The 26103-nt window shown below is 45.5% G+C and overlaps 1 protein-coding gene and 1 long non-coding RNA gene across 6 annotated transcripts; both read left to right on the top strand.

Annotated features, from left to right (window-relative positions):
- Positions 1 to 312: 312 nt before the first annotated feature.
- Positions 313 to 7401, top strand: LOC106840885 (uncharacterized). 5 transcript variants are annotated; one of them, XR_011498658.1, is made up of 6 exons: positions 313 to 495; positions 929 to 1043; positions 1233 to 1582; positions 1668 to 1969; positions 5873 to 5964; positions 6610 to 7159. It is a non-coding gene; the product is annotated as an uncharacterized lncRNA (long non-coding RNA). The 5 variants fall into 5 exon arrangements; XR_011498660.1 differs by lacking the exon at positions 6610 to 7159 and adding an exon at positions 6073 to 6420 and having other exon boundaries at positions 364 to 495; positions 1668 to 1767; XR_011498659.1 differs by having other exon boundaries at positions 372 to 495; positions 1668 to 1885; positions 6610 to 7401.
- Positions 7402 to 14835: 7434 nt separating this feature from the next.
- On the top strand, positions 14836 to 19993 carry LOC106840883 (leukocyte immunoglobulin-like receptor subfamily A member 6). Its single transcript, XM_070499262.1, has 7 exons — positions 14836 to 14922; positions 15092 to 15127; positions 15290 to 15574; positions 15724 to 16023; positions 16336 to 16386; positions 18609 to 18661; positions 19712 to 19993. Exons 1-7 carry the CDS (start codon positions 14889 to 14891, stop codon positions 19853 to 19855), a joined length of 903 nt encoding a protein of 300 aa, XP_070355363.1. The 5' UTR covers positions 14836 to 14888; the 3' UTR covers positions 19856 to 19993.
- The last annotated feature ends 6110 nt before the right edge of the window (positions 19994 to 26103 follow it).

The raw sequence follows: 26103 nt of genomic DNA, 5'->3' as shown, positions 1-26103 counted from the left end.
GAAACTGAGGCCCAGGGATCCTGTGTTACTGCTCAAGGTCACATGGGTAGTATATGAAGGAGGGTTGTTTAAATGATAATCAGATTTGCCTCTCAAATTAGAGCACTAACCCACTTGTTGACCCCTAAAGCAAAGACACGACCCTAGCATGAGGAGGAGAGCTCTTCCTGAGGAAACAGGGGCGGTGAGGTGGCAGGAATGACTCAGAGGTTTGTTACCAGAGAGGTGGGGGTGGACGCTGTTGCAAGAAAAAAGAGAAGTCTGTAAACGTGGTTGTGATGGAAAGAAAGCCCACACTCCGGAACCAGGAGAGGGGCAATGTTTCCTTCCCTTATTTCACTGCATTTCTAGCCTGTGCTCATTGTCACAATGACCTTGACCTGAACTGTGCAGCTACATGCTGAGTGTGTGTCTCTGCTGATCTGAGCTCTGCAGGCAGCAGGAACCTGCATCTTCCTTGAAGCATCTCCAGGGCCTGGATGACCACTGTCCATGGTGAGGATCCCACAGGGATGTTCTGATGGATGGGCTGAGAATGAAGGAGACCCCATGGGGGAGGCTTTGCAGGGCAAGCACATGCCCTGGGTCACCTCACCTGGAAGGAGGTTCTCTGTGTCTATTTGCTGCTCCAAACTGTAAATGGGTACCAGGCTCCTTGAAGGGGTGCTGTTCCCCTGTCTGTGGGGCTGCTGACATGATAACCCCATGATGAAGAGGAACAGCCTCCAAATGGCCACATCCTGTGCATCTGTCTGTCCTGCCGGGCACTGTGGTCTCCTCCATCTGTACAGCTGGGGCAACAGGGAGGAGATGCCATGACTCCCACTCTCACGGTCCTGATCTGCCTCCATGAGATTTGAGGAGGGGGAGGGGAAGCCCTAGTCTGGGAGGGACCCCACCCCACCTCCAGGTCCTGTTCTTTCTGGAGACCCCAGGACTCAGGAGACTCACGAGGAGGAGGATTCTGCTCAGGATCCAGGGATCTCTCACAGGGAATTCTCTTCCAGGCCTGAGCGTGGGCCCAAGGAGCCCCATGCAGGCAGGTGAGTCTGTCTCCAGGTGTCCCAGGTCCCACCTCCTCACTGGGAACAAGAAGCCACTCCTGGGCAAACAGGATGGAGAACAGCAGTTCTGGGCTGAGGGATGGGGGACGTCTGGGAGGGTTCTGGGCCTGAGAGGTAGGGAACTGGGGTGAGGAATGTCTTGTGACCCAGACTCTGATTTCCTTCCAGGGACCCTCCCCAAACCCACCATCTGGGCTGAGCCAGGCTCTGTGATCCCCTCTGGAGAAGGCCCATCACCATCTGGTGTCAGGGGACTCTGGAAGCCCAAATGTACTATCTGGATGAAGAGGGAAGCACAGAGCCCTGGAGAAGACTGAACCCACGGGAGCCTGGGGAAAAGGCCAAGGTCTCCATCCCACACATGACACATTTATATGCAGCGCAATATCTCTGTTGCTATCTCAGCCCCGCCAGCTGGTCAGAGCACAGTGACGCCCTGGAGCTGGTGGTGACAGATGAGAGAACACTCAGGGATCCCAGCCTCAGGCTCTGTCCTCAGGAGGGGGGTCTGCTCTCAGGTGTGTGTCCCCTCTCACAGCCCAGCCCTGAAGGATATGAGGGGAGTGTGATCCCCATTTAACACACTGCTTCCTCCTCTCCTAGGATTCTATAGCAAACCCTCTTTCTCAGCCCTGCCAAGCCCTGTGGTGACAACAGGAGGGAACGTGACCCTCCAGTGTGGCTCACAACTGGGATTTGACAGGTTCGTTCTGACTAAGGAAGGAGAACACCAGCCCTCCTGGACCCTGGACTCACAGCGACCCCCTCAATGGGCAGTTCCAGGCCATGCTCCGGGTGGGCCCCGTGACCCTCAGCCACAGGTGGATGTTCACATGCTATGGCTATGACAGTAAAAAACCCAGGTGTGTTGCACTTCAGTGACCCCCTGGAGCTCTTGGTCCCAGGTGAGGAAGTCCCATCCTGGTCCCATCCATGATTTGAGGGGCCAGAAAGGGGTCTGTAGTCTCAGGGAGCCCCAGGTGAGTGCGTGGTGTGAGAGGATAATGGGGCTCCTGGGCCAGAGACACAAAGAGTGAGAGACAGTGAGACCTGGGTTCCAGAATGGAGAAGGGGTTTATGGGAGGAATGAGCCCCTGCATCCACAGGTGGTCTTTCTCTCAGGAGAGTCTGGGAAGCTCTCCCTTCTGACCTAGAAGGGACCTGTGGTGGCCTCTGGGCAGAGGCTGACCCTCCAGTGCCCCTCTGATGTCGGCTATGACAGATTTGCTCTGCCCAAGGAGGGTGGACATGACCTCCCCCAGGACCTTGGACGGGAGCCCTAGGCTGGGCTCTGTCAGGCAGACTTCCGCCTGGGCCATGTGAGACCCTACCATGGGGGCCAGTATAGGTGCTATGGTGCATACAACCTGTCCTCGAAATGGTCATCCCCCAGCGACCCCCTGGACACTCTGGTGGAAGACGAAGAGACAGCAGGTCAGTCAGGGACCCAGACCCTGCACAGGCCTTGCTGTGGTGATTCCTGGATGAGGGAGGGAGAGAGATAAAGAGAGACAGGGGAGAGAAAGGGAGAGAGAGACATTCAAAGGGAACAAGACAGACAGAGATGAGGGTCCTCAGAGAGAGGCCTGGGGACTTTCACTTAAGAACATGGTGAGAGGGCAGCCCCTCATACACCCTTCCTCTCTCTTAGACAGCTCCCTGACACACCCTCTCTCTTAGTGCAGCTGTGCCCCCTGGTGGCCTCAGGAGAGAACGTGACCCTGCTGTGTCAGTCATGGACCCCGAGGAACATTTTCCTTCTGTCCAAGGAGGGGACAGCGGATCCCCCACTGCGCCTTAGATCAAAGTACCAAGCTCAGTAGAACCGGGTCCAATTACCCATGAGTCCTGTGACCTCAGCCCACAGGGAGACCTACAAATGTTACAGCTAATACAACACTATCCTCTACCTGTTATCACACTCCACTGACACCCTGGATCTCACGGTCTCAAATGAGGGGCCCTGACTCTGTCCTTTTTGAGTCAGTCAGCTCAGGGCCCTGTCCTCAAAAAATCTGACACTGTAACAGATGAGGGGCGCACGGGGAGGGTCACAGAGGAGGGTGCAGGTCATGAGAGGGTGGAAAGAGGTGGAGGCCTCCCATCCCTGGGGCACCCCATCCCTGAAGTCTCCGCAGAGATACAGAGTAGGAATGACAGAGTGAGATGTGAGTGAACCCAGGAGGAAGGTGACCAGACTGAGCCTAGAAGACAGGCCCCATCATCACCTCCTGATGTGTCCATATCTGAATCTGAGCCTCTGGTGTCCCAGGTCCCACTGGACACTCTCCTATAGACAGAAGCATCCCCACCTGTGGGTACCACTCTGCACGGCCCTCCTGTGCTCACCTGGAGGCCTCCAGCCACTCAGTGCACACCTGAGACTAAGGAGGGACCATGCACGGCTCACTGGAGTCACTTAGGGGATTACTGCAAACACGTCTGTGTGCCGCTCAGGTCCACTCTGCATTTTCTGCTCACACTTCTCTGTTATTGCTCTTTGAGAACTATTTAAGCAATATTTTAATGTATAAACTTACAGCTTTAATTTGTATAATACAGATTTCTGCTTCAAAAATAATTCTCCTATTATTATTGGGATTAGATTAAATTCATACATTCCAAAAAGTTGGAAAACAACTTTTTGTAATATCAAGTCTTCTTATCACACAAAATTTCAATTGAGGTTTATTACTGAACTTCAGAAGCATTTTCAATTTTATTCACAAGAATTGTGTCAGTTCATAGCCTATTTTAAGAATTTCTCAGCCTGTTTACTAAATATAAGTAAAGTGTTTGATTCCTTTATATTTTCTAAATAATAGTTACACACAATAAAGCCATTGGTTCGAGCATATTAATTTTATATCCTATTCACTTACTACAGATTCTCTCCCTTTCAATTGTTTTTCAATTGATCTTGTCTGATATACTGATAAAAATTTTAATTTCCACAAGTAAAAGGAAATTTCACTTCTTTATTCCAAACTGCATACCTATTTTTCTTTCACCAAATACCATATAGCAATGATGACACAGTAAAATGTTCTTGATCTTCACCTCAGGAAAACAGCTTAATTTATATCCGACAACATTTTAAGGAAACCCATTAAAAATCTATATTTTGTATCTCTGGTGCTATGGGCCTATCCCTTTCAAATCGTTTTCCTGTTTCTTTAGGGTTTTGTTAGGAAGGCTTTCTTTTCCTGACAGTTGTACACCTGCACAGTTATCTTTTCTCTTTAACTTATAACCATCTGAGACACATTGCAACTCTTCTTGGTTTCAAACATTTGAATATTAACCCAACTGAATAACGTTTATCATTCATTCACATTTTCTCAATTTTATGTTAATATTTACTGAGAATTTTTGCATGGATCTTTATAGTTAGGATTAGTCTATGATGTGTGTCTTTTCTTTCTTTCTTTTTTCTACTATGTTGGTTTTCAAATCAAAACTGGGAAAAAATTAACATGATTTCCTTTTTTTGTGCTCGCTCAACAGTATAATTCCACTGGTTTACTCTGTTCCTTGAATTTTAAAAGCAGAACTGTGGATCTCCTTGGTTCTGGATCTTTCACAAAGAGGGAGTGGAGGTTGCCTTTTAAAATAAAAATCACATGATTAGCTGCCCCAACTTGATACTTTATCAGACTTTCTAGAGTTTGTCCAAAAAAGACAGATGATGATGGAACCTCCCTCTTTTGGGCACTCGTCCCTGACCTGTCTCCAATTTACCATCCCCCAAGTGTCAGCTCTCCCTTCTCCTCTGCCCACTCTCTACATCCCAAAGACAAGACTTTATTCCTTATTGAAGAGCAGACTGAAACCTTACCTCTCTCTGTCTCTGTTTCTGTCTCCCTCTCTCTCTCTCTATATATATATACATTATTATGTATATATGTAGTTATATATATATCTGCTATCACATGAACATATACAGTTTATATATTTATATATACAGTTTTATATTTGTATATACACATCTATGAATATATACCAATATTCATTTCTATCTACAAATGTTCATCCATGTGCCTATAGTTTTCATCAGATGTGTTTTCACACATTTGTTGTTGGTCTTTCCACTTTGATTCACACTCCAAACAAGAAATAACAGTGTTTTTATAACCCAATGATTAAACATCACATTTATAAAATACACATTTGCATGTTTGCATCTACGTGTCTATCTGTCTACCACTGTAGGTATTACTAACTATATGAAGACTGAATTTATGAAAGAATAAATGGATGAAAAAGTCCTGGTGATGATAAAATGCAGATCCCAGAGGAGTGGGAACTAAGTGAGGTGGAAGAGAGGGACCCAGGCCCAGAATCTCACTCCTTTGTTTTCCTGACATTCAGAAGCCCCCTGAGACCAACCCTCATCCATGGACCCTGGGTCCTCAGCTGTTGAATAAGAGGAAACCCTCAGCTGTATGGAATAAGCTTTTGGGGTCTTGCGTCCCAGACTAAACAGAGAATACACAAGGGCTCAACTATTTCTGTAGTGAAAGACCATTTTTCTCTCCAATCCTGAGCTCTAGGGACACATCCAAACTTTGATCCACTGTGACTCAGAAGCAGGTTCTGAATTCAGAGAAAACAAGGAGCCTGAAAGAATCCAGTGAGGAAACCAGAGAGAAACCTGCTACAGCAGAGAAAGGGTTAATGAAGGAACTATTTATAAATTAGGTCATGAGAAGTGGGGGGATATAAAACACAGAGCTCAAAGGAAAGGCTGGACTCAGGTCTCTTCAATTCCTCACCCAACTGTTCCTTTTTTTTTTTTTTTTCCTTAGGAGCTGCTGATGCCATCAACCCATCACGAAACAAGCCAGGTCCCAAGAGTGGTGACTAGGAGAAATTCTCAGTTATGGGGCTGGTGCAGAAGGTAATGTCTTGTCAAGGGGAGGCGCAGTGTCCTGAGGGGATATCCAGGGATCCTGGTGTGATTTTGACCTGCCCTGACCTCTGTGAACACTTAGACTGCAATTCTTAGAGTCACACCCCCAAGACTATACGGTGGAGAATCTCATCTGGATAGGCATGGCTATCTTGATCCTGGTGCTCCTTGGGGTCCTGCTTATTCAAGCTCCACACACCCAGAGAACGACCCAGGATGCAGCCAGGAGGTAAACACAAGAGGGAACACTGCACCATTCAGAGTGGTGGAGAATTAGAACAAGTCTGATGATCCCAGGAGGTTGAAAGTAAATCTGGACCATAAGTTTGGGGATCTCTCTGCTGAAAATGTTGAGGGATGTAAACCTGGTTTAGATTCAGGAAAATGTCTCGAGTGCTCCCTGTACAGGATGCTCCCTCCATTAAATTTGTATTTTCTCTCCCTACCATCGTTGGCTTTCGTTGACTGGCTCTCCCTTTTTCTCACCCCTATCACATGAGGGTACATCCTTCGTGGCTGGTTTGGGTCCACATGTAAAACCTCATGTTCTTAAACACTGTTCTGTAATACAATTTTCTTTACTTGCAACAAACACATTACCAGATGCACGTTGTTGAGTCTCCATATCTTCAGTCCACAGGACTTCACCTGGTTTCAGTAACTGAATAAAGGGGCAAAAATCAGATTGTATTCTGGACAAGATAAATCTGAAACTATGCCTACCATCCTCTCTGGATCCCACGATCCTTTCTCTCTTCACCATACGCCAACTATGTCATTTTTCCAGAAATGTCATCACTTGGAATCAACACATTGGTGTTTGAGGTGACAACTTAATGGTGTGCTGCCACTGAAAAAACTCTTTTAAAAAATCCAGCTATCCCACTGCTGGGTATTTATTCAAAGAACTTGAAAACACCAATGCATAAAGATACATGCACCCCTATGTTGATTGCAGCATTATTCACAATAACCAAGACTTGGAAGCAACGTAGGTGCCCATCAAGGGACGAGTGGATAAAGAAGATGTGGTATCTATACACAGTGGAATACTACTCAGCCATAAGAAATGATGAAATCCGGCCATTTGTGACAACATAGATGAACCTTGAGGGTATTATGCTAAGTGAAATAAGCCAGAGGGAGAAAGTCAAAGACCATATGATCTCACTCATAAGTAGACAATAAAAACAATGACAAACAAACACATAGCAATGGAGATTGGATTGGTGGTTACCATAGAGGAAGGGGGGAGGGGGAGGGCAAAAGGAGTGATTAGGTTCACATGTGAGGGGATGGACTATAATTAGTTTTTGGGTGGTGAAGATGATGTAATCTACACAGAATTCAAAATACATTATGATGTACATCTGAAAGCTATATAATGTTATAATCCAATGTTACGCAATAAAATAGAAAACCATCACTGATTTGTGGAATTTGCCAGTTTCTGTGGTGTAAATCCTCTCTTCAAGACCAAGAACAAAGTGCAAATGTGACTTCACTGAATGCAGAGTTGAGAAGAGATGGGCAGAATCATCCTCACAAATGTTTAAGGGCCATCTGTGACACACCTCCTTATTAGTGCTGCGTAGGTCTGTATTTCATTCTATTTTAGAGACAATGATAATTTCTACTGCTGTGTTATGCCACAGTTTCAGTGGAATTATGACACCATAATCCTAGCACATCCACGTGAGAGGCAAATTGAAAAAACCCAATGTGGGAGATAATAGGGCTTACTTATAATTCCAATACATTAGCAATGGGAGTAAAGGTTACTTCAACCAATTTGGGGAATATATGAGAATTATCTACTTAAAAGGAAAATACACAGAGCTATGACCATGAAGCATATACCCTAGAGGGAAATGTGTGTGTCAGCGTAAGTTACACTCACAAGAACATTGATAGGAGAGGCTCTTATTTAGAAAACATCTGTAAAACACAAAAAATCCATACGTTAAAAAAAGAACGATTGGTCGTATATATCTACCATGGAATATCACATGGCACTGCAAATGCACAGATTAAATCTACAAAGAGCGATGTATGTCGACCTTCAAACATGGTGATAAGCAAATGAAAGATTGTCATAGGAGGCATACAGGGCCATTTCATTATATAAAGTTCAGAAAGAGACATCGTTTGTCATTAGGTGGGCATACCTAAGGTAAATCCAATAAATAAAAGAAGGGAAAGACTCTGATGTGATCTATTCAGTGGTTAAATATATGTAATTTTGAAAAGTTTATTCAAATAGAAAACACAGGGACTGCTGGGAATCTGGGGAATGTTCTTCTTGACCTTCACCGGGTGACACAAGTCTGGTTGTCATACTGGTAAACAGTTCATTTCTATTTTGTAACCTATCTCTATTTTCTATACAATTTAGCAGGCTGGGATTGAAGTAGAGGGGGAGATCCACAGTCTGAACCAGGCATTGAACTTCCAACAAAGTGGCTGCTGATGTGTTGTAGCAAATATGTCACACCTTGACCATGTGTTGTCTCAAAACATGATCACCCCATGCCTGATTAGCCTCACAAAGTCCAGTCAAACAATGGGTCCCTGCCTGGGGGAGACACTGGGCCTCAGAGGAGGAAACACCTTGCCCAGTATTGGTTGATGTGCAACTGAAAAATTTTAATTGCCATTAGAATTTCTGATCCCATTTTGTTCAAAGAATCTGAATCATCATGGACTCCTCCAATATGAACAAGGAAGTTATTTCAGAGATGGGAACAACCCAATCACTTTAAGGATCACACAGGGATTGGTTCCAGACTGAAGAATACTCAGGTGGCCAGGTCGCTTCTTGGACTCCAATGAGAGGGAGTCAGGGAAAGGCAGCTGTGTGCAGAGGATTCCAGATATTGGGGTCAGGCTCATTTTGATTCAATTCCTAGATGGAAACTCACTGGGTGCTTGACCATGAGAAACAGACACAGTATCGCTAAGACTTGGTGTCTTTGACAAACAGTGTTGGATTACTGAATGAAAAAAGAAAACATGCAAAAGAATGAAGTTGGACCCTCCCCATACCATACACTGAAACGACCTCAAAATGGATCAGTATAACAGCAAAGATTATATAACTTGGAAGAAAACATAGGGGTAAATCTTCATGACCTTAGATTTCCAATGTTTTCTTAGAAAGAACACTAAAATCACAATAAAACAAAAAAACACCCCCACATACGTAGGAGTTCATCAAAATTAAAAATGTGTGTGGATCAAAGAACACTCTCAAGAAAGTAAACAGACAATGTACAGAATTGGAGAAAATATTTGCATACTATATATTGGACAATGGTCTTCTGTAGGATATGTAAAGATACAAACAACTCAACCACCAAAAAAAATTGTATTTAAAAAAATGTTCTAAGCACTTGAGTATACATTTCTATAGAAAAGATATTTTTCAGATAAGAAACATTTTTACAAATAGACAAGGAGAACAGGAAAATATTCTCACCATCATTAGTCATTAGGAAATGCAATATAAAATGACAGTGATGCACCTCAGCAAGATGGTGAGATAGGAGGGCCCAGCACTCATCACCCCCAGAAATCATGATTTAACCACCATCCACAGACATAAATGTCGTTATGAAAGCTGTGGAGTCCAGGTGTGAGGTCTCAGCATGCTGCTGGAGCAGGAAATGGAAGAACCACATTGAAAAGGGTAGAGAGAACAGCTTCACCTCGCCCACATCACCTTCCCACGAGCTCAGCACACAGAGAGACCCCCTCCACCTGAGATTCCTCCCGGGGGGAAAGAGAGCAATGTGAGCGTCTCTTACGCAGCCTTTCCAGGGGCTGCCTGAAAGACCCTTTCTGTTCTGCAGAGGGAATCACCATGACTGGATCCTCTGGGGGCAGCAAAGAGCCAAGAAATAGAGAGGAGTTCACAGCAGACAACTCGGGATCTCAACCAGCCCACAGACGCTGCTTTCAATCTCCCCACTAAGGGGCGCTGCAGTTGCTACGGAGCTTCCTCAGAAAACTGAAAATACAACTACCTTGTGATGCAGCAATGCCACTCTGGGGATATAGAAAAAGAAAGTGAAATCAGGATCTCGAAGAGATATCTGCAGCCCATGTTCATTGCAACAGTGCATTCACAATAGCCAAGATATGGGAACAACAGGAGTGTCCAACAGATGTATGGATTAGAAAATGTGATATAATTACATATATATATATACACAAACATAATGGGATATTATTCAGTCTTCAGAAAACAAGGAAGTTCTGCCGTTTATGACAACATGCATGAACTTGTAGGACATTATGCTAAATGAAATAAGCCAGATAGAGAAAAAAAAATATTGCATGATTTCACTTATATGTAGAAGAAAAAAAGCTGAATTCATAGTAACACACGGCAGAATGGTGGTTACCAGAGAATTGGAGCTGGGGAAAAAGAAGAGATATTGATCAAATGTTATAAACTGTCAGTTGTAAGATGAATAATTTCTGGAGACCTAATGTACAGTGCGGTGACTATAGTCAATAATAATGTATTATACACTCAAAATGTACTTAGATTTCTCAAGAGTTCCCAAAACATACAAACACACAAACACACAAATGTTAACTATGTGAGGTGATGGATATGTTAACTAGCTTGATATGGTGATCTTTTCAAAATGTGCATATGTATCACAAAATCAAGATGTACATCTTAAATACTACAATTGCATTTTGTCAATTATATCCCAGTAAAGCTGGGGGAAAAGAAACAAAGTTTCTAGTTGACTTTCTTTTTCACAGAAGTAAAAATTTTGCAGCTAGTACAAGGCCTAAAAAACATCAGTGAGAGAAACATTAGATATGCATTCTGCAAAGAGTTGCATAATGTTAATGTTTATATATTAGCTTGAGAAGGGAATATTGCATGTTATAAATTGAATAACAACTATGCTTTACAAAATGCAGCCATATCTGTTAAAATACTTACGTGATTGTAGAGTTTAGGAAAAATAAATGTGATAATTTAGACAGGGGATGTGTTCTGTGACGTAGCTCAAGTTAGACACTCAGCCCTTGACATCCTTGGGTGAGAAGCAGCTCCTTCCTGTGTGACAGGCACCTTGTGGACTGTACAATCTATGATGTGGGGACCTCGCCCACCGCATCCTGTGAATTCTTCAGCTCTGCTCAGCATCTGTCTCTTGTCCAACAGAAGCAGCACCATGTCCCCCAAACTCTTTAGCTTCCTGGGTCTTGTTGAGTCCTTGAAGGGAAGGGAGGAGAGGGTCATGGTGGAAATCTGGGCTTCTTAATGGCACATGACCAGGTTTTGTGGGTGGCGGAGCACTGAAGACTGGAATCCACTGGGGATGAATCATCTCTGATGTGGTTTCCTTCAAGTTTTATGTCTTACCCAGAGGATCTGGGCACGTGAGTGAGTCCTCTCCATTCCCTCGTTACTGTGTGGATCAAGAACAGTATGTTTTGCCCAGGGCTGTGTGGGAGCAGAGGAGTTTGGACTGATGGAGATGACACTGGGGGACCCGAGGTGACACTTCTGGAAATACAAGGAGAGCAGCATGTCCTGTGGATCCTAGGTTCTTATTTCGTCCTGGACACTCTACCTGCACACTCCCCAGACACTAACCCTGCTCTGTGTTCACCTGAAGGAGGCTGTGAATTTCTGAAACTGGGGTCCAGTGACAGATGATTGTCATCTCTATAATGAGAGGGGGACAAAATGTTGGAATCATAGAGCCCTCCTAGGACCAGCAACCCAAATGCATTCTCCAACCTGTCTTGAAATTAGGATCTGCAGGGCCTCCCATGAGACCTACCTCAGGGGAAGGGACTGGTCATCAGGTAGGGCCACCTGGACCTCAGGGTAGCCTCTGATGCAGTATCAGATTAGGGTTCATATTTCACCTCATTTTCCTCAAGTAGAACTTGATCCTTTCTCCCATGTATAACCGTTATTATTTAAAATTGCGTTTTAAAAGAGGCTTTGTTCAAGTTTTTATCAACACTTTTCACAAGCAACAAAATCAAGAGCAAAGAAGTGAATGTACACTGGAATATTATTCAGCCATAAAAAGAAGGAAATCCTTCCTTTTGCAACAGCATAGATGGACCTTGAAGGCATTATGCTACATGAGATAAGTCAGAGAAAGACAAATGCTGTATGATCTCATTTATATGTGGAATCTAAAAAAAGAAACTCCTAGAAAAAGAGATTATATTTGCGCTAACCATAGGTAAGGGTGGGGTTGGAGAACTGGATGAAGGGGGCCAAAATGTATAAACTTCCAGTTATAAGATAAATAAGTACTGGGGATGGAATGTCCAATGTGATGAGTGTAGTTAGCACTGCTGCAGGATATATCTGAAAGTAGTTAAGAGAGTAGATCCTAAGAGTTCTCATCACAAGAAAAAGCCATTTTTTTCCTTTTATTTTTTTCTGTATGAGATGATGAATGTTAACTAAGCTTACTGTGGTCATCTTTTCACTATATGTGTAAGTCATGCCATTATGCTGTGCACCATAAACTCAGAGAGTGATGTATGTCAATCACATCTCTATAAAACTGGATGGATAGGTAAATAGGTAGATTAAATTAAGCAATTAATTAGTTAATACGTGAGTGAGAAAATAAAAAATACATATAAACATTAATATAAATTATAGCACTGCCACTTCCTGAATGGGTCGACCGTCTTTAGCAGCTACTTCCTTTCTTGTTCTTGTATATATCCCTGTCCTGAAACGGGAGCTATGATGAGGACCATTCTTATCTTAATCCTGAACAGTCTCTGCAGTTTGAAGTGGAGAGCGACACACAGCATCAAAGGGAGCTCTCAACAGGCAGAAATGACTCAACTGATTCACCCCAACGTGATAGAGAGAGGGGTCCTGCTTTTTACAGAAACCAGCACGTCACTCAGGGGACTCTTTGTGAGAAGAAAAACCCACATTCCAGGAACAAGAGGAAGAGTTGTGCTTTCCTGTGGGAGCAGAAGCATATTGTACCAAACTCCCCAGGCCCCTCCATCCCCCCTAGCCCTGGGTTCACATGTCTCTGAGGGCACCATTGATGTCTCAAGTCAGCCAAGGCAGGGAGCGAAGGTCACTCTACTTCCTTGTCTCTTACACCTCTCAATCAACCACCCAGCATATACAACTCGGCCTCCAGAATCGCTCTGACCCCTGCTGTCCTCCCATCCACAGAGTCCAACCCACAGCCCACACCTGGACACATCTGGCCTGTGTGGTCACATCCACCACTTTCCTGGTTTCTGAGCTGCCGGCCCACACTCCCTTCTCCAGTTCACCCTCCACGTATCAGTCTTTCTAATCATTCTTCTATTTCAGGATCTGTCCCTTCCTTGCCCAAAATCCTTCTGTGGTCCTCACTGTCTTCAGGGGAAACTCCAAACTCTTCTCTCTGAACTCAAGGCTGTTCATAATCGGTCCAGATGTGACCCTCCACCCTCAGCTCTTGCTTCTCCTTCCCTCCCAACAAGACAGTGCAGTTATACCACAAATACACACACACTCAGATGATGGGCCATTTAACACATCTATGCTCTCCCATATCAGCTCTCCTGCAGAGCTTGGACCTGAGAAATTCCTTCCCAACTCCCAGTCCAAAAAACAACAAAGGGAAACTATGTGTCATTTCTGTCCTATGTTGTGTGTTTTTGTCTCATTGAGGAGCATGTAAGCTTCGTATGAGATGTCCACATAAATCATTAACAATACTGTTTGCTCTTCACCCCCTGTGTCCACCTTCCACCCCCTTCTCCTGGTAACCACTGAACTATTTTCCTTGTCCATGTGTTTGTTTATATTCCACATATAAGTGAGATAGGGAAGCACCTATGTGGTGACAGACAAGAAATAACATGCAATTGAAATTTCAAATGATGTAAACTATTATGAATCTCAAATAAATAAATAAGTAAACAAAAATTTTTTAAAAATTTAAAAAACAATACAGTTTGACACAACAATATTGGAGTAATTGGACTTCAACCATTATTGTTTATTTACTTTTATTTATTTGCTATATAGCAGCTAAGAAGACTCATAAAAGTTTGCTAAAATAAGTCACTGTTGACATATTCTTTTTCTCTTAAAAATAAAACCCAACGTCTTCACATGGTCGACAGCACCCGGCATCACTGGACACCACTTCCCCTCTCTCTCCCTCCTGTTCAGACATTCCCCATGTCTCTAGGGTCCTTTCATCTCTGGACTGTCTCATGGGTGTCCCATCCCATAGGCCTACCCCTTCTCAAACAGATATTCCCTCAACCATAGTCTAGTCATGATCTCTAGTTCTTCCATGTTTCTCCATATTTCTCCTTTGCCAACAAATTAATTACAATATTAGCCTTTGAATGTCCATGTTCTGTTCATTTGAGTCCTCAAAAATACAGCAAATGGGTTTACCCGGATCACAGATGTAGTTTTGGTGTCTGGCACCGATGCCTCATGCATAGTAGGAGCTCAATAAATATTTTTTTATGGACTGGCCAAAGACAGAATGTAAATTCCACTTGTAGAGGCACTGAGGAAACATGTGGTGGGTCCTATTGGGAGCCAGCCTATCAGAAGCTGGCTCAGGACAAGAACTTGGGTCCCCATCCTCCGTGAGGGGCATTCACGCCAAGGAGAAGAGTCTTGGGAATCAGATGAGTCCTCAACTCTGAGCAGAGATGTCTCCGGAGGGCCTGGAGTCCTCCTGAGCGCCTACTCTGGAGAAAAGCAAACCCAGGCCCAGAGAGGGGCCACCCTCTTCCTATTGGTCCACACCTGTGGGGACGTGAAAGGGTGGCAGCAGCCCCTGACTTGCCACATCCTGTGAGCCTCTCTGTCCCTCGGGTCCCTGGTCTCCTCCATCTGCACAGCGGAAGCACTCAAAGCAGGCGCCATGGTTTCTATCCTCTCCACTCTTGTCTGCCTCGGTCAGTTGTGGAGAACGGGAAGGGGGACGGAAGGAGGGGATGGGGAGGCTCCACATCCCCTTGTTCAGGGGAACCTCAGGGCTCAGGCAGCTCGAGTGGACTGGGGCGCTGATGGGAAAAGAATCGACCCAGACATCTGGGTGCAACTCTCACCAGGGCTCTCTTCCAGGGCTGAGTCTGGGCACAAGGAACCGGGTGCAGGCAGGTGAGTCATCTTCAGGCTGCCATGTCCCCATCTTTTACTTCAGCCCCTGAGCACTCAGCAGCAAAGCAGTGATTCTGGGATGATGGGTATAAAACCAAGAGAAGCCATGAGTTGAGCTGGGAGGATGAGGACTTTGGAATCCAGCCTCTGATTTCCTTGCAGGGACCCTCCCCAAACCCACCATCGGGGCTGAGCCGGGATCTGTGATCCACTGGGGGAGGCCTGTGACCGTCTGGTGTCAGGGGCCCCTGAGAGCCCAAGAGTACTGTCTGGAGAAAGAGGGAAGCCTATCTCCCTGGGACAGACAGAGCCCACGGGGGCCCAGGGACAAGGCCAGGTTCTCCACCCCTCATATGACAGACATCTACGCAGGAAGGTATCGCTGTTACTATCGAAGATCCACAGATTGGTCAAAGCCCAGTGATCCATTTGATCTGGTGGTGACAGGTGAGAGGACACTCAGGGGTCTCAGCCTCAGGCTCTGCCCTCAGGAAGGGGGTCTGCTCTCAGGGTTGTCTCTCCTCTCACAGCCCAGCCCTGGGGGGATATGAGGGAGGTGGCAGCCCCATTTAACACTCTGACTCCTCCTCTCCTAGGATCCTACAGCAAACCCACCCTCTCAGCCCTGCCGAGCCCTGTGGTGACCTCAGGAGGGAATGTGACCCTCCAGTGTGGCTCATGGTGGGGATTTGACGGATTCATTCTCACTAAGGAAGGAGAACACAAGTTGTCCTGGACCCAGAACTCACAACAACTCAAAGGGCAGTTCCAGGCCCTCTTCCTTGTGGGCCCCATGTCCCCCATCCACAGCTGGATATTCAGATGCTACAGCTATTACAGCAACAAACCCCAGGTGTGGTCAGAACCCAGCGAGCCTCTGGAGCTTATGGTCTCAGGTGAGGGCCCTTCACCCTGTCCTTTCTGAGTCAGTCAGCTCAGGGCCCTGCCCCCCAGAGACCTCTAGGTTGGGATGGGATCGAGGGGGCACTGAGGGAGGTTCACAGAGGGTGATCTGCCCCTCAGAGTGTGGGAAGGAAACAGAGCCCTCCCATGCATGACCCTTCCCACGTCCCCATCACTAGAATTCTCCAGGTGGGTGGAGGGAGAGCCTTGGGGACCACAGGGAAGATAAAGGAGAAAAATGTGAGCAGAGACAAGGTCTCTGGGGGAACATCCAGCCCCTCATCTCCTCTTGTCCTTTCTCCCAGGACCCTCTGGGGACCCCACCTCCCCACCCACAGAACACAACTTAATGGCTGGTGAGTCACAAGGGCCTCTGCCCAGAGAGTTCACAGTTTCTCCAGGCCTGTCTCTTGAGACTCAGCTGATCTGACTCCTAGCTCCTCTCTCAGAACAGCTTGTCTCCAGGGGGCTGGGAGTCGGGCAGAGATGGGGGGTCCACAGGGCTCCAGGGATGTGAGACTGGTGGACGGTGGTGGCGTGGTCATGGCAGAGGGAGATGTTGGAGCCCAGCCTGGGGGAGGGGCAGCCGGGCTGAAGTGTGGAGAAGCAGCTCCCCTCACCTCCATCCTGATCCCCAGGAGGCTCTGAGGACCGACTGCCCCCCATGGAGTCAAGTTTCCTAAGGGATAAGTGAGGGTATCTGTGGAGAGGCAATGGGTGGGTTCATGGGGGTCGGGAGATGAGTTATGCCCTTGGGAGACCCTGACATCCATGCACCTTCCTCTGTCTGGGCCTCAGTTTCTCCAAGTGTAAAGGAGAGAATTGTGGCCCAGAGATTAGACTTCCTTTAAGTTCTGACTATGGTACTGACCTCCTGGGAGATGATGCCTCACAAGGAAGCCCTCCCAGGCCATGAGTTTATGGGGTCTTGTCCCCTCTGCATCAGTGAGGGAGTGAAGGATAATGGTCCAGGATATTCAGACCCTTTCCCCTGAGCTCAGGGTGCTCAGCTTCAGTGGAAAGAGGTAGGAAGGAAGACTGTTCCCCAAGTGCATTTCCCAGCTCAGCTGCTCCCACCCTGGGGCCCCAGGCAGCTCATTTCTCTTCTCTGAGTCTTGGCTCATTGTCTGTAAAGCTCCCTAGCCCTGTTCTGCTCACAGGCCTGCAGTGACATTGGGTGAAATGATGGCCCTGATCATTACAGAGCTCAGGGAGGGCAGAACCCGCATCCTTGCCTGGACGTTACCTCAGGACGTCAGGGCCCTGCAGAGTGGGGGACGGACTCCAGGGAGGATGTAGAATTCACCCCATGCAGTCTCCCTCCCCAGGTCCCACAGTGTAGAGGGGGAGTGGAGGAATGAGGAAGGATGCTCAGCTCCAGATGATACACTGGGACAGGACCCATCTGCAATGAGGAGTCCTGGAGCATGAAGCTGGAGTCCCCCAGGGGGGCAGATGAGGAGATGACAGGGAACCCTCAGCCCTGGGTTCCATTCCCAGCTCTCCCGCTTCAGGCTGGGTGAGCTGGGCACATGATTTACCTCTTTGTGCCTCAGATTCCTCAACTGTGAAATGGGTGGGTGGAGGTGGCAGTCCCATGTTGCAGGACTGTTGTGAATTAGAGGAGATGAGTGCACAGACCCCAGCACATGACTGGCATATAGTAGGGGCTCAAGTAAATGGCATCAGTGGCTCATTCATGATGTCACTCATGCCCAAGGTCTCAAAAGGTACCTAACCATTCTGATCGGAGGCTCGGTGGCCTTCATCCAGCTGCTCTTCTTCCTCTGCCTCCTCCTCCGATACCAGCATCTGGGCAAATGCAAGATGTGGGGTGAGTATGAAACAGGGTGACCCAGGTCACAGGAGGAGGTGGGCTTAGGGCACTAGGCAGAGGGAAAAAATTTAGACGGGAAAGTCAACTAGAAAAAGACTTTTCCAAAATTTTAAATCAGAATGTCCAAAGGAAAACACTTAGCACACATGTACACATTTAAGATATTCTTTCATCTTTTAGATCTCGTGAAATATTGAAACATACACACAAGCATGGGTTATGGTTTCCTTCTTTTCTCCCGAATCACATGTGGAGGGCAGGTGGTCATCACCTCCCAGGGCTGAGACTCTGTCCATCTTGACCCAGCCCAGAGACAGGCTGATCTCCAACTTCCTGCAGGGGCTGCAGACCCACAGCCCAAGGACAGAGGCCTGCAGATCAGGTCATTCCCGCCCTGAAGACCCCAGGCTCCCACCCCACCCTCGGTCCCCTCTCTGCCCGTAACACTCACTTCTCCTCCCCCAGCTCCAGCCCTGCTGCTGATGCCCAGGAACAAACCCTCTGTGAGAGGAAGAGGAGGGACCGCTCTGGGGGTGGGGACACAGATTTCAGTGGGCCATGGGGGGATGGGCTGGAAGGGTCTGAGGATTCAGGGTGAGAAGGACCGAAATCCCCCTGAGTGACATTGGGCACATCTCACCCCCTGGATCTCAGTGGCCCATCTGGGAGCAGAGGGGCTGCAGCCCTCAGAGACCTCAGGGGATCCTGACAAGAGACACACCCCCTGTTCTGCCCCAGCAGATGCCACCGAGACGGACACACAGCCTGAGGAGGGGGTGGAGCTGGACCATCAGGTGAGACCCCTGCCCTGTCCAGGCCACCAGGGACCTTCCTGTTGCCAAACTTGACCCAATGGACACTTGGCTGCCCTCACATCACCCAGCTCTCAGCAGCGTCCCACACTCGCCTCTCCTCTTGGGCACCTGGGGTGTCCTTCTGTGCTTCACTCCTCCTGGTTTCTGTGACCTCCTGGTCCCTCCTATGTGGTCCCCTTTCCTGGTTCCCCATCCTCTCTATGGCCTTCTGGCTGTTGGATACAACCCCAAGCCTCAAGAGGATGCATGAATTAGTGAATCACCCTCAAGGCCGCTCGGATCCCCTTCATTCATCAACCCAACAATGTGCACAGTGAGCTCACTGTTCACCTGGCTCCGCTCAGGTGCTGCAGCTACAGCAGTGAGCAAAACTGTCTCCACACTCCTTGAGCTCACCTTGTGGGTGAGAGAGACAACATGCAAATACACAGGTAGTGTCCTAAGGTGCAAAGTGCTGTTAAGGAAAATAAAGTAAAGAAACGAGATAGTTTTCCTGGGGTGGGGGAGTCAGAGGAAACAGCAGATGCAAAGGTCCTGAGGCAGCAGCATGCTCTTTCAGGAACATGGGACCCGTGGCTGGAGCCAATGAGCATAAGATAGCATGTTAGGATAAGAATCAGAACCGTAGAAAGCATCCCAATGCCCCAGGGCTTAGGAAGTCCTTGAAGATTCTATTAGGAAGGTGACGTCACTCTGGCAAAAGTGTGGACAATTGACTGGACCAGGTCAACTGCGGGATCAAGGAGACACTGTCTCCTTGACTTCTGTCCCTCTGTCTCCCTCCAGAAGGGCCCTTATGATTAAGACCCTCAGGGAATGACCTATGCCCAAGTGAGCCACTCAAGATCAAGACTCAGGCGGGCAGTGGCCACATTTCCCTCTGCCCTGACAGAGGAATCATTGGACGTGAAGGACAGACAGGCAGAAGAGGGTAGACAAATGGACAGACAGGCGGGTTCTATCCTCTCCAGGCCCCAAGGCAGCACCCACCCCAACCACATATCTATACCCCACTCTCCCCTGCACCAGGCTCCTGCATCTGAAGACCCCCAGGATGTGATCTACGCCCGGCTGAACTACTTGACCCTCAGACAGGAGACAACTCCTGCTTCTTCGCAGTCAGAGGAACCCCCAGCAGAGCCCAGCGTGTACGCTGCTCTGGCCATCCACTAGCCCAGGGAGGACCCAGACCCCACCCTTGTGAGAGGGACACTGCAGGGACCCCGGAAGACACCAGAGCTGCCCCCGATGGACACTCAGCTAATGACCCCCAGCCAGCCTGGACTCCTAATGTGGACCACCAGGAGCTTCTGGGTCCTTTTGGGAGTCACCTGATTCTGCAGTCTGATAACTGCTATCTCCATATTTGGACATAAAGCAGCAGACTTCTCAATAATCCATAAGTGAAATGATAAATCCATAGCAGAAGTGAGAGAATGTTTTAAATAGGATGATAATGTAAATATTACAATCAGACCTAAAAAGTAGGAAAATTAAGAAATGCAAATGAGTATATTAGAAAAGGAAAGCCTAAGAAATTAATGACCTAAGCTATTATATGAAGACTTTAGAAAAAGAATAGCAAAGTATTTCAAATGAAGGTAGAAGGAGGGAAATAATAGTGACCAGAACAGCTACTAATGAGGGAAAACAAAAAATAGAGAAAAATCAATAAGGCCAAAAAATTCATTCTTGAAAACATTAATACATACAAATCCAAGCCACAATGCTTAAGGAAAAAAGAGAGAAGGCACACATACAGTATCAGGACAGCATTCCAGATCCTGCAGACTTTAAATAGAGATCAGATCACTATGAACAATTTTATACCAATATATTGGAAAATATAGATGAAATAGACAAAGTCCCCAAAAATACAATTTAACAAAATGATGGACATAAGCATAAATAGGAAATATGAATTGTTCTATATATTAAATATGTTGACTCTGTAATAAAAACTTTTGTTGAAAAGTGAAATCTGAGTTTGGAAAATTTCATTGGTCAATACTTCTGAACACTTATGCAGTTATGGAATACACACACCTGGAGACAGACACACACACATACAACATGGGCACACCTACATACACACACGGATGCACACACATACTTATACGTGCCAAACTTACAACAGCTTCTTCTGATAGTAGAGAAGGAGGTAATATTCATCCCAGCATATTTTATCAGGCCCCAAAAATGTTGATTTCAAAACCTGACAAGGAAACTAGAAAATGAGAAAATCACAGGAAACTCTCTCACAGGAACTTAGCTGTAGATTCCTACACAAAATATTCCCAAACAAGAGTCAGCAATATACAACGTTGATAATATATCATGACCATGCTGGTATGTTCTTTTCGGGAATTCATGATTGGTTTAATATTCAAAAATCAATCAATACATTTCAAACATGAAAGAAGAAATAGAAAAAATGGTATCAGCAGATTCAAAGCTTCTAATAAAACACACCGCAAATTTAAAATTAAATTTAAAAACCTCCTCAGAAATAAAAGGGAATTATTTATTTATTTATCAAAGAACCTTTAAAAATCTGCAATAGAAATGATTTTTAAAGGTACAAAGTTGAAATCTTTCTGCCTGTGATTGTGAATGAGACCAGAATGTTCACTATGACCACTTCTAGTCAGCAGGGCACTGGAAGAACCAAGCAAATAAATAAAGCAAAAAAAAAAAAAATGATGATAAACCCTGAAGGAATGAAATAAAACTGTCTTAGTCACAGATTACAAAACTGTGTGCTTGGAAAACCCCAAGTGATATAAAGATCTATTACTCTGATTTGAAAAGAATTGATCCAATGTCACTGGGTACATTATCGATATATAAAAATCACTTGCATTTCTGACTTCCAGTTTTGGACCAAGAAGAAGTAGAGGTTTGTCTCTCTAACCCCCCAAGAGACGCAGTAAAACTCCTGGACCTTGTATGCACAACAAACATGAGAATACTTCACACAGTGGAGAGAAAGCAGCAGATGGGCTAAGACTGTTAGGACTCCAGGAGTGACACAGTGGGTGTCAAAGGAGATGCGTGGGGGACCTGGACTGTGCTCTCCTCATGGCAGTAATGAGTTGGTACCCCAGCCATGTGTCAGTAAAAGCCTTCTGTTACAGAAGAGTTAAATAAGATCCTGGCTTTCACAACATGTCATCCAAAATGTCCAGGGTTCAATTTGAAAAATCACTCCTCATAACAAGAACCAGGGAAATATCATCTGGAGTGAGAAAAGACCATTGTCAAGAGATGCTCACACTGTGATAACACAGAGGTTGCAATTATCTGACAAGGACTGTAAAGCAATCATAATTCAAATGCTTTGATGAGCAATTACACACAGGGTTAAAATAAAGCTAAAAATATAGTCCAAGAGTGACACCAGCATCATGGCAGATTGAGTCATTTCCTTTGTCTCTCTCCTCTAAGTTACCACTAGTCAGACATCCAGTGACCAGCAATGGACTCCCTGCACAGCATATCAGAACGCCTGAGTGATCCATGCATCTATACATCTGAAGGTGGGTGGACTGGACCTGAAGGAGGCAACAGAACTAGGGGATCAGTGCCTCCTCTCTCCCTCAGCAGTGACAATCCAATAAAAGGATCTTCACATTGGCCTGCACCCCAGTGACAACAGACTGAAAGGGCAAACAGGGCTCTCATGCCTTGGTCCCTGCTTCCTGCAGCAGTGGTGGGTGGCACACATGTTCTGAACCTCCAGGACACTATGGATTCAGTGAGCTGGCCCCCTCCCCCACCCCCAGCAATGGCACTAGTCTTCCCAGCAGTGGGGACTAGATCCAGGGTGTGAATTTCCCTAGTAAGGGCGAGGTCCCCTCATGCGATATCTCAGAGTAGATCATCAGCATGTGACCAGCACCGAAACAAGAGGCTGTGGCCCCTGACCTTTCCAGTGGTGGCAGGTTATGCACATGTCTTGAGACTTCAGGACACAGAGTGGAGCCAGCGACCCAGCCATGTCCGCTCTCTGGAAGTGGTGCTGGTCTCTCCAGCAGTGGGGACAGCAAGCAAATGTGGATTTAATTGGCAGAAGCAGGGTACCCTGACCTGAGGTCTCAAAATGCGCACTGGTGGCACCAGTGAACAGAGACTGTGGGGCAGCAACCACCCATGTGGCTTAGCCTCTTTTCCTATCCCAGTGGTGGCGGGTGGCATCTGTGACCTGAGGACTCAGAAACCACACCAGAACCTGAGACCCAGTGGAGACACCCCTGATAGCAGCTCTACCAGCACTGGGGGCTGCATACAAGAACCAGGGTCCCTGACAACAGCAACACCTATGAGCCCAGAACCTGCGGCAGCAGTGCTGTCAGCACCGCCAGATAATCCAGGAACAGCAGCACAGGTAGTGCACAGGGCAGCAGGACTCGAGCCCATGGAGAGCCCACAGAGAGCAAGTGGAGGAACATGAGGCCCAGGCGAGCCAGCAAGCAGCAGAAATGCTCACAGCATAGTGACACCAGTGGCAACACCTCTGACTGTGGTGACATCGAAAGCAGCATAGCACCAGCAACCTCAGAGACACAAGCAGCACAAGGAGGGCACTGATAGCACCTCGAGCAGAGGCAGTGGAGGGTGGAAAGTGCAGGCTCTCAAATACAACCAGAATCAGCTCAGAACCAAACTAACCAAAGTTGTACCTAAAAATAAAAGGTGGTTACCACCACGAATGTGCCAGCAGAGGATCAATTTATCAAACACCGGGGAGAACTACAGTAACACAGCAGAACAGAAGAATGACAGCTCTCCAAAAACCAATTTGTAGTCACGGGAGAATACAATCTGACTGACAGAGAATTCAAAATAGCTGTCATAAAGAAACTCAATGAGTTACAAGAAAACTCAAAAAGATAGTTCAATGAGCTCAGGAATGAAATTAATGAAGAGAAGAAATATATCACCGAAGATATTGAAACTCTGAACAAGCCAACAAATTCTGGATATGAAGAACACAGTTAAGGAGAGAAAAAATAATGTAGAAAGCATAAAAAAATAGAGCAGACCTTATGGAGGAGAGAATCAGTGAGCTTGAAGTTAGAAACCTAGAAATTTTCCCGATGGAGGATGAGGGAGAACCAAGATTTAAAAAAAAGAAAGAAATTCTACAAGAAATATCCAACTCAAATAGGAAAAGTAACACAACGATTATAAATATCCCAGAAGAAGAGAGGGAGAAAGGAGCAGAGGATTTATTTAAAATAAAATGATTGCTAAGAAATTCCCAAACCTGGGGAAAGAACTGGAAATGCAAGTGCATGGAGCTAAAAGACCTCTTAATTACCTCAATGTAAAAAGACCTTCTCCAGAGCATATGCTATTAAGACTATCAAAAGTCAATGACAAAGACAAAATCTTAAGGCCAGCAGGAGAGAAGGAAATAAACTAGCAAGAAAACCCGCAAGGCTTTTAGCAGATTTCTCAGCATAAAACTTACAGGCTAGGAGACAGTGGAACAATATATTCAAAATACTGAAAGACAAAAACTATCAGCCAAGAAATAGTCTATCCAGTGAAATTATCCTTCAGAACTGACAGAGAAATAAAAGCTTTCCCAGGAAAATGAAAGCTGAGGGAGTTCATCACAACTAGACTCACCTTACAAGAAATGATGAAGGGGTCCTCCCACCTGAAAGAAAAAGACAAAGGTTTAGAAAGCTTAGAGCAGGGAGATAGGCAAAATCAGAAAATGACAGAAGAGGCTAGCAAATACCTAATCATAAAATAAAAGATAAAGGGAAATAAAGCATCCAAAATAACTATAACCACTTCAATTCGGTCACAAACTCACAACGCAAAAAAGAATAATTTGTGGTAACAAAAACATAGATGAGGGAGAGGAAAGGGACGGAACCTGCATAGGCTAATGCAGGTAAAGGGGTATCAAAAATGAGACTGTCTCATCTATGATCTTTTTCACATACTCATGGTAACCACTAAACAAAATCTCAGAACAGAGTCACAAATCATGAATAAAGAGAACACTGAGAAAATGATCACAGGCAACAATCAGACTGAAATGGCAGACAGAAATACAAGGGAAAACAAACAATGGGAATATAGATGAACTGGAAAACAAAAAGATGAAATGGCATTATTAAGCCCTCACATATCAATAACCACTCTAAATGTAAATGGTTTGAATTCACAAATCAAAAGACACAGCATGGCTGGGTGGATTGAAAAACAAGACCCAACAATATGCTGACTCCAGAAAACACATATCAGTTCTAAAGACAAACATAGGCTCAGACTAAATGGATGGCTGATAATATTCCAGCAAATGGCAAGCAAAAGAAAGCAGATGTAGCAATACTTATATCACACAAAGCAGATTTCAAGATAAAACAGATAATGAAAGACAAAGGTGGCCATAAATAAGAATAAAAGGTAAATTACACCAAGGAGACGTAAAACTTATAAATATATATGCACATTGCACAGGAGCACCAGAATAAATAAAGCAACTATTAGCAGACCTAAAGGGAGAAATTGACAGCAACACAATAATACTGGGGGACCCTAACGCCCTACTTACATCAATGGACAGATCATCCAGACAGAAGGTTAACAAGGAAACAGTGACCTTACATGAAATACTAGACCAGATGGACTTCATAGATACATAAAGAACTTCCCATACAAAGACAGGAGAATACACATTCTTCTCAAGAGCACGTTGAACATTCTCAAAGATAGACCATATGTTGGGAAACAAAGCAAGCCTCAATTAATTTGAGAAGATGGAACTCACATCAAGCATATTTTCTGACCAAAATGCTATGAAACTAAAATTCAACTATAAGAAAAATGCTGGGAAAGACACGAATATGGGGAGACCAAACAATATGCCACTGAACAACTGTTGGATAGATGAAGAAATCAAAGAATACCTAAAAACAACTGAGAAAGAAAACACAACATACCAAAAACCAGTGGGATATAGCAAAAGAGGTACAAAGAGGGAAATCTATAGCAATACATGCCTACTTCAGGAAAAAAGACCAATCTCAAAAAAACAAGCTTACCCTATACATAAAACAACTAGAAAAAGAAGAACAAACAAAGACACAAGTGAGTAGAAGGAAAGAAATAATAAAAATCAGAGCAGAAATAAATTAAATAGAGTTTAAAGAAGCACTAGGAAGGGTCAATGAACCCTTTCTAGGAACCCTAACAGCTGCTCCTTTGAGAAGATAAGAAAAGTGACAAACAGCCATACTCACTAAGAAAACAAGAGAGAAGTGTCAAATAAATAAAATCAGAAATGAAATGGAAGAAATTACAAGGGACACCACAGAAATACAAAGGATTGTAAGAGAGGCCTATGAAAAGCTCTGTGACAACATATTGGATAAGCTAGAAGAGATGGATAAATTCTT

This window comes from Equus asinus, chromosome 26 (genome assembly GCF_041296235.1).
Source record: "Equus asinus isolate D_3611 breed Donkey chromosome 26, EquAss-T2T_v2, whole genome shotgun sequence".
NCBI classification, from domain to species: Eukaryota; Metazoa; Chordata; class Mammalia; order Perissodactyla; family Equidae; genus Equus; species Equus asinus.
This window is presented reverse-complemented; position numbering and strand designations above follow the sequence as displayed.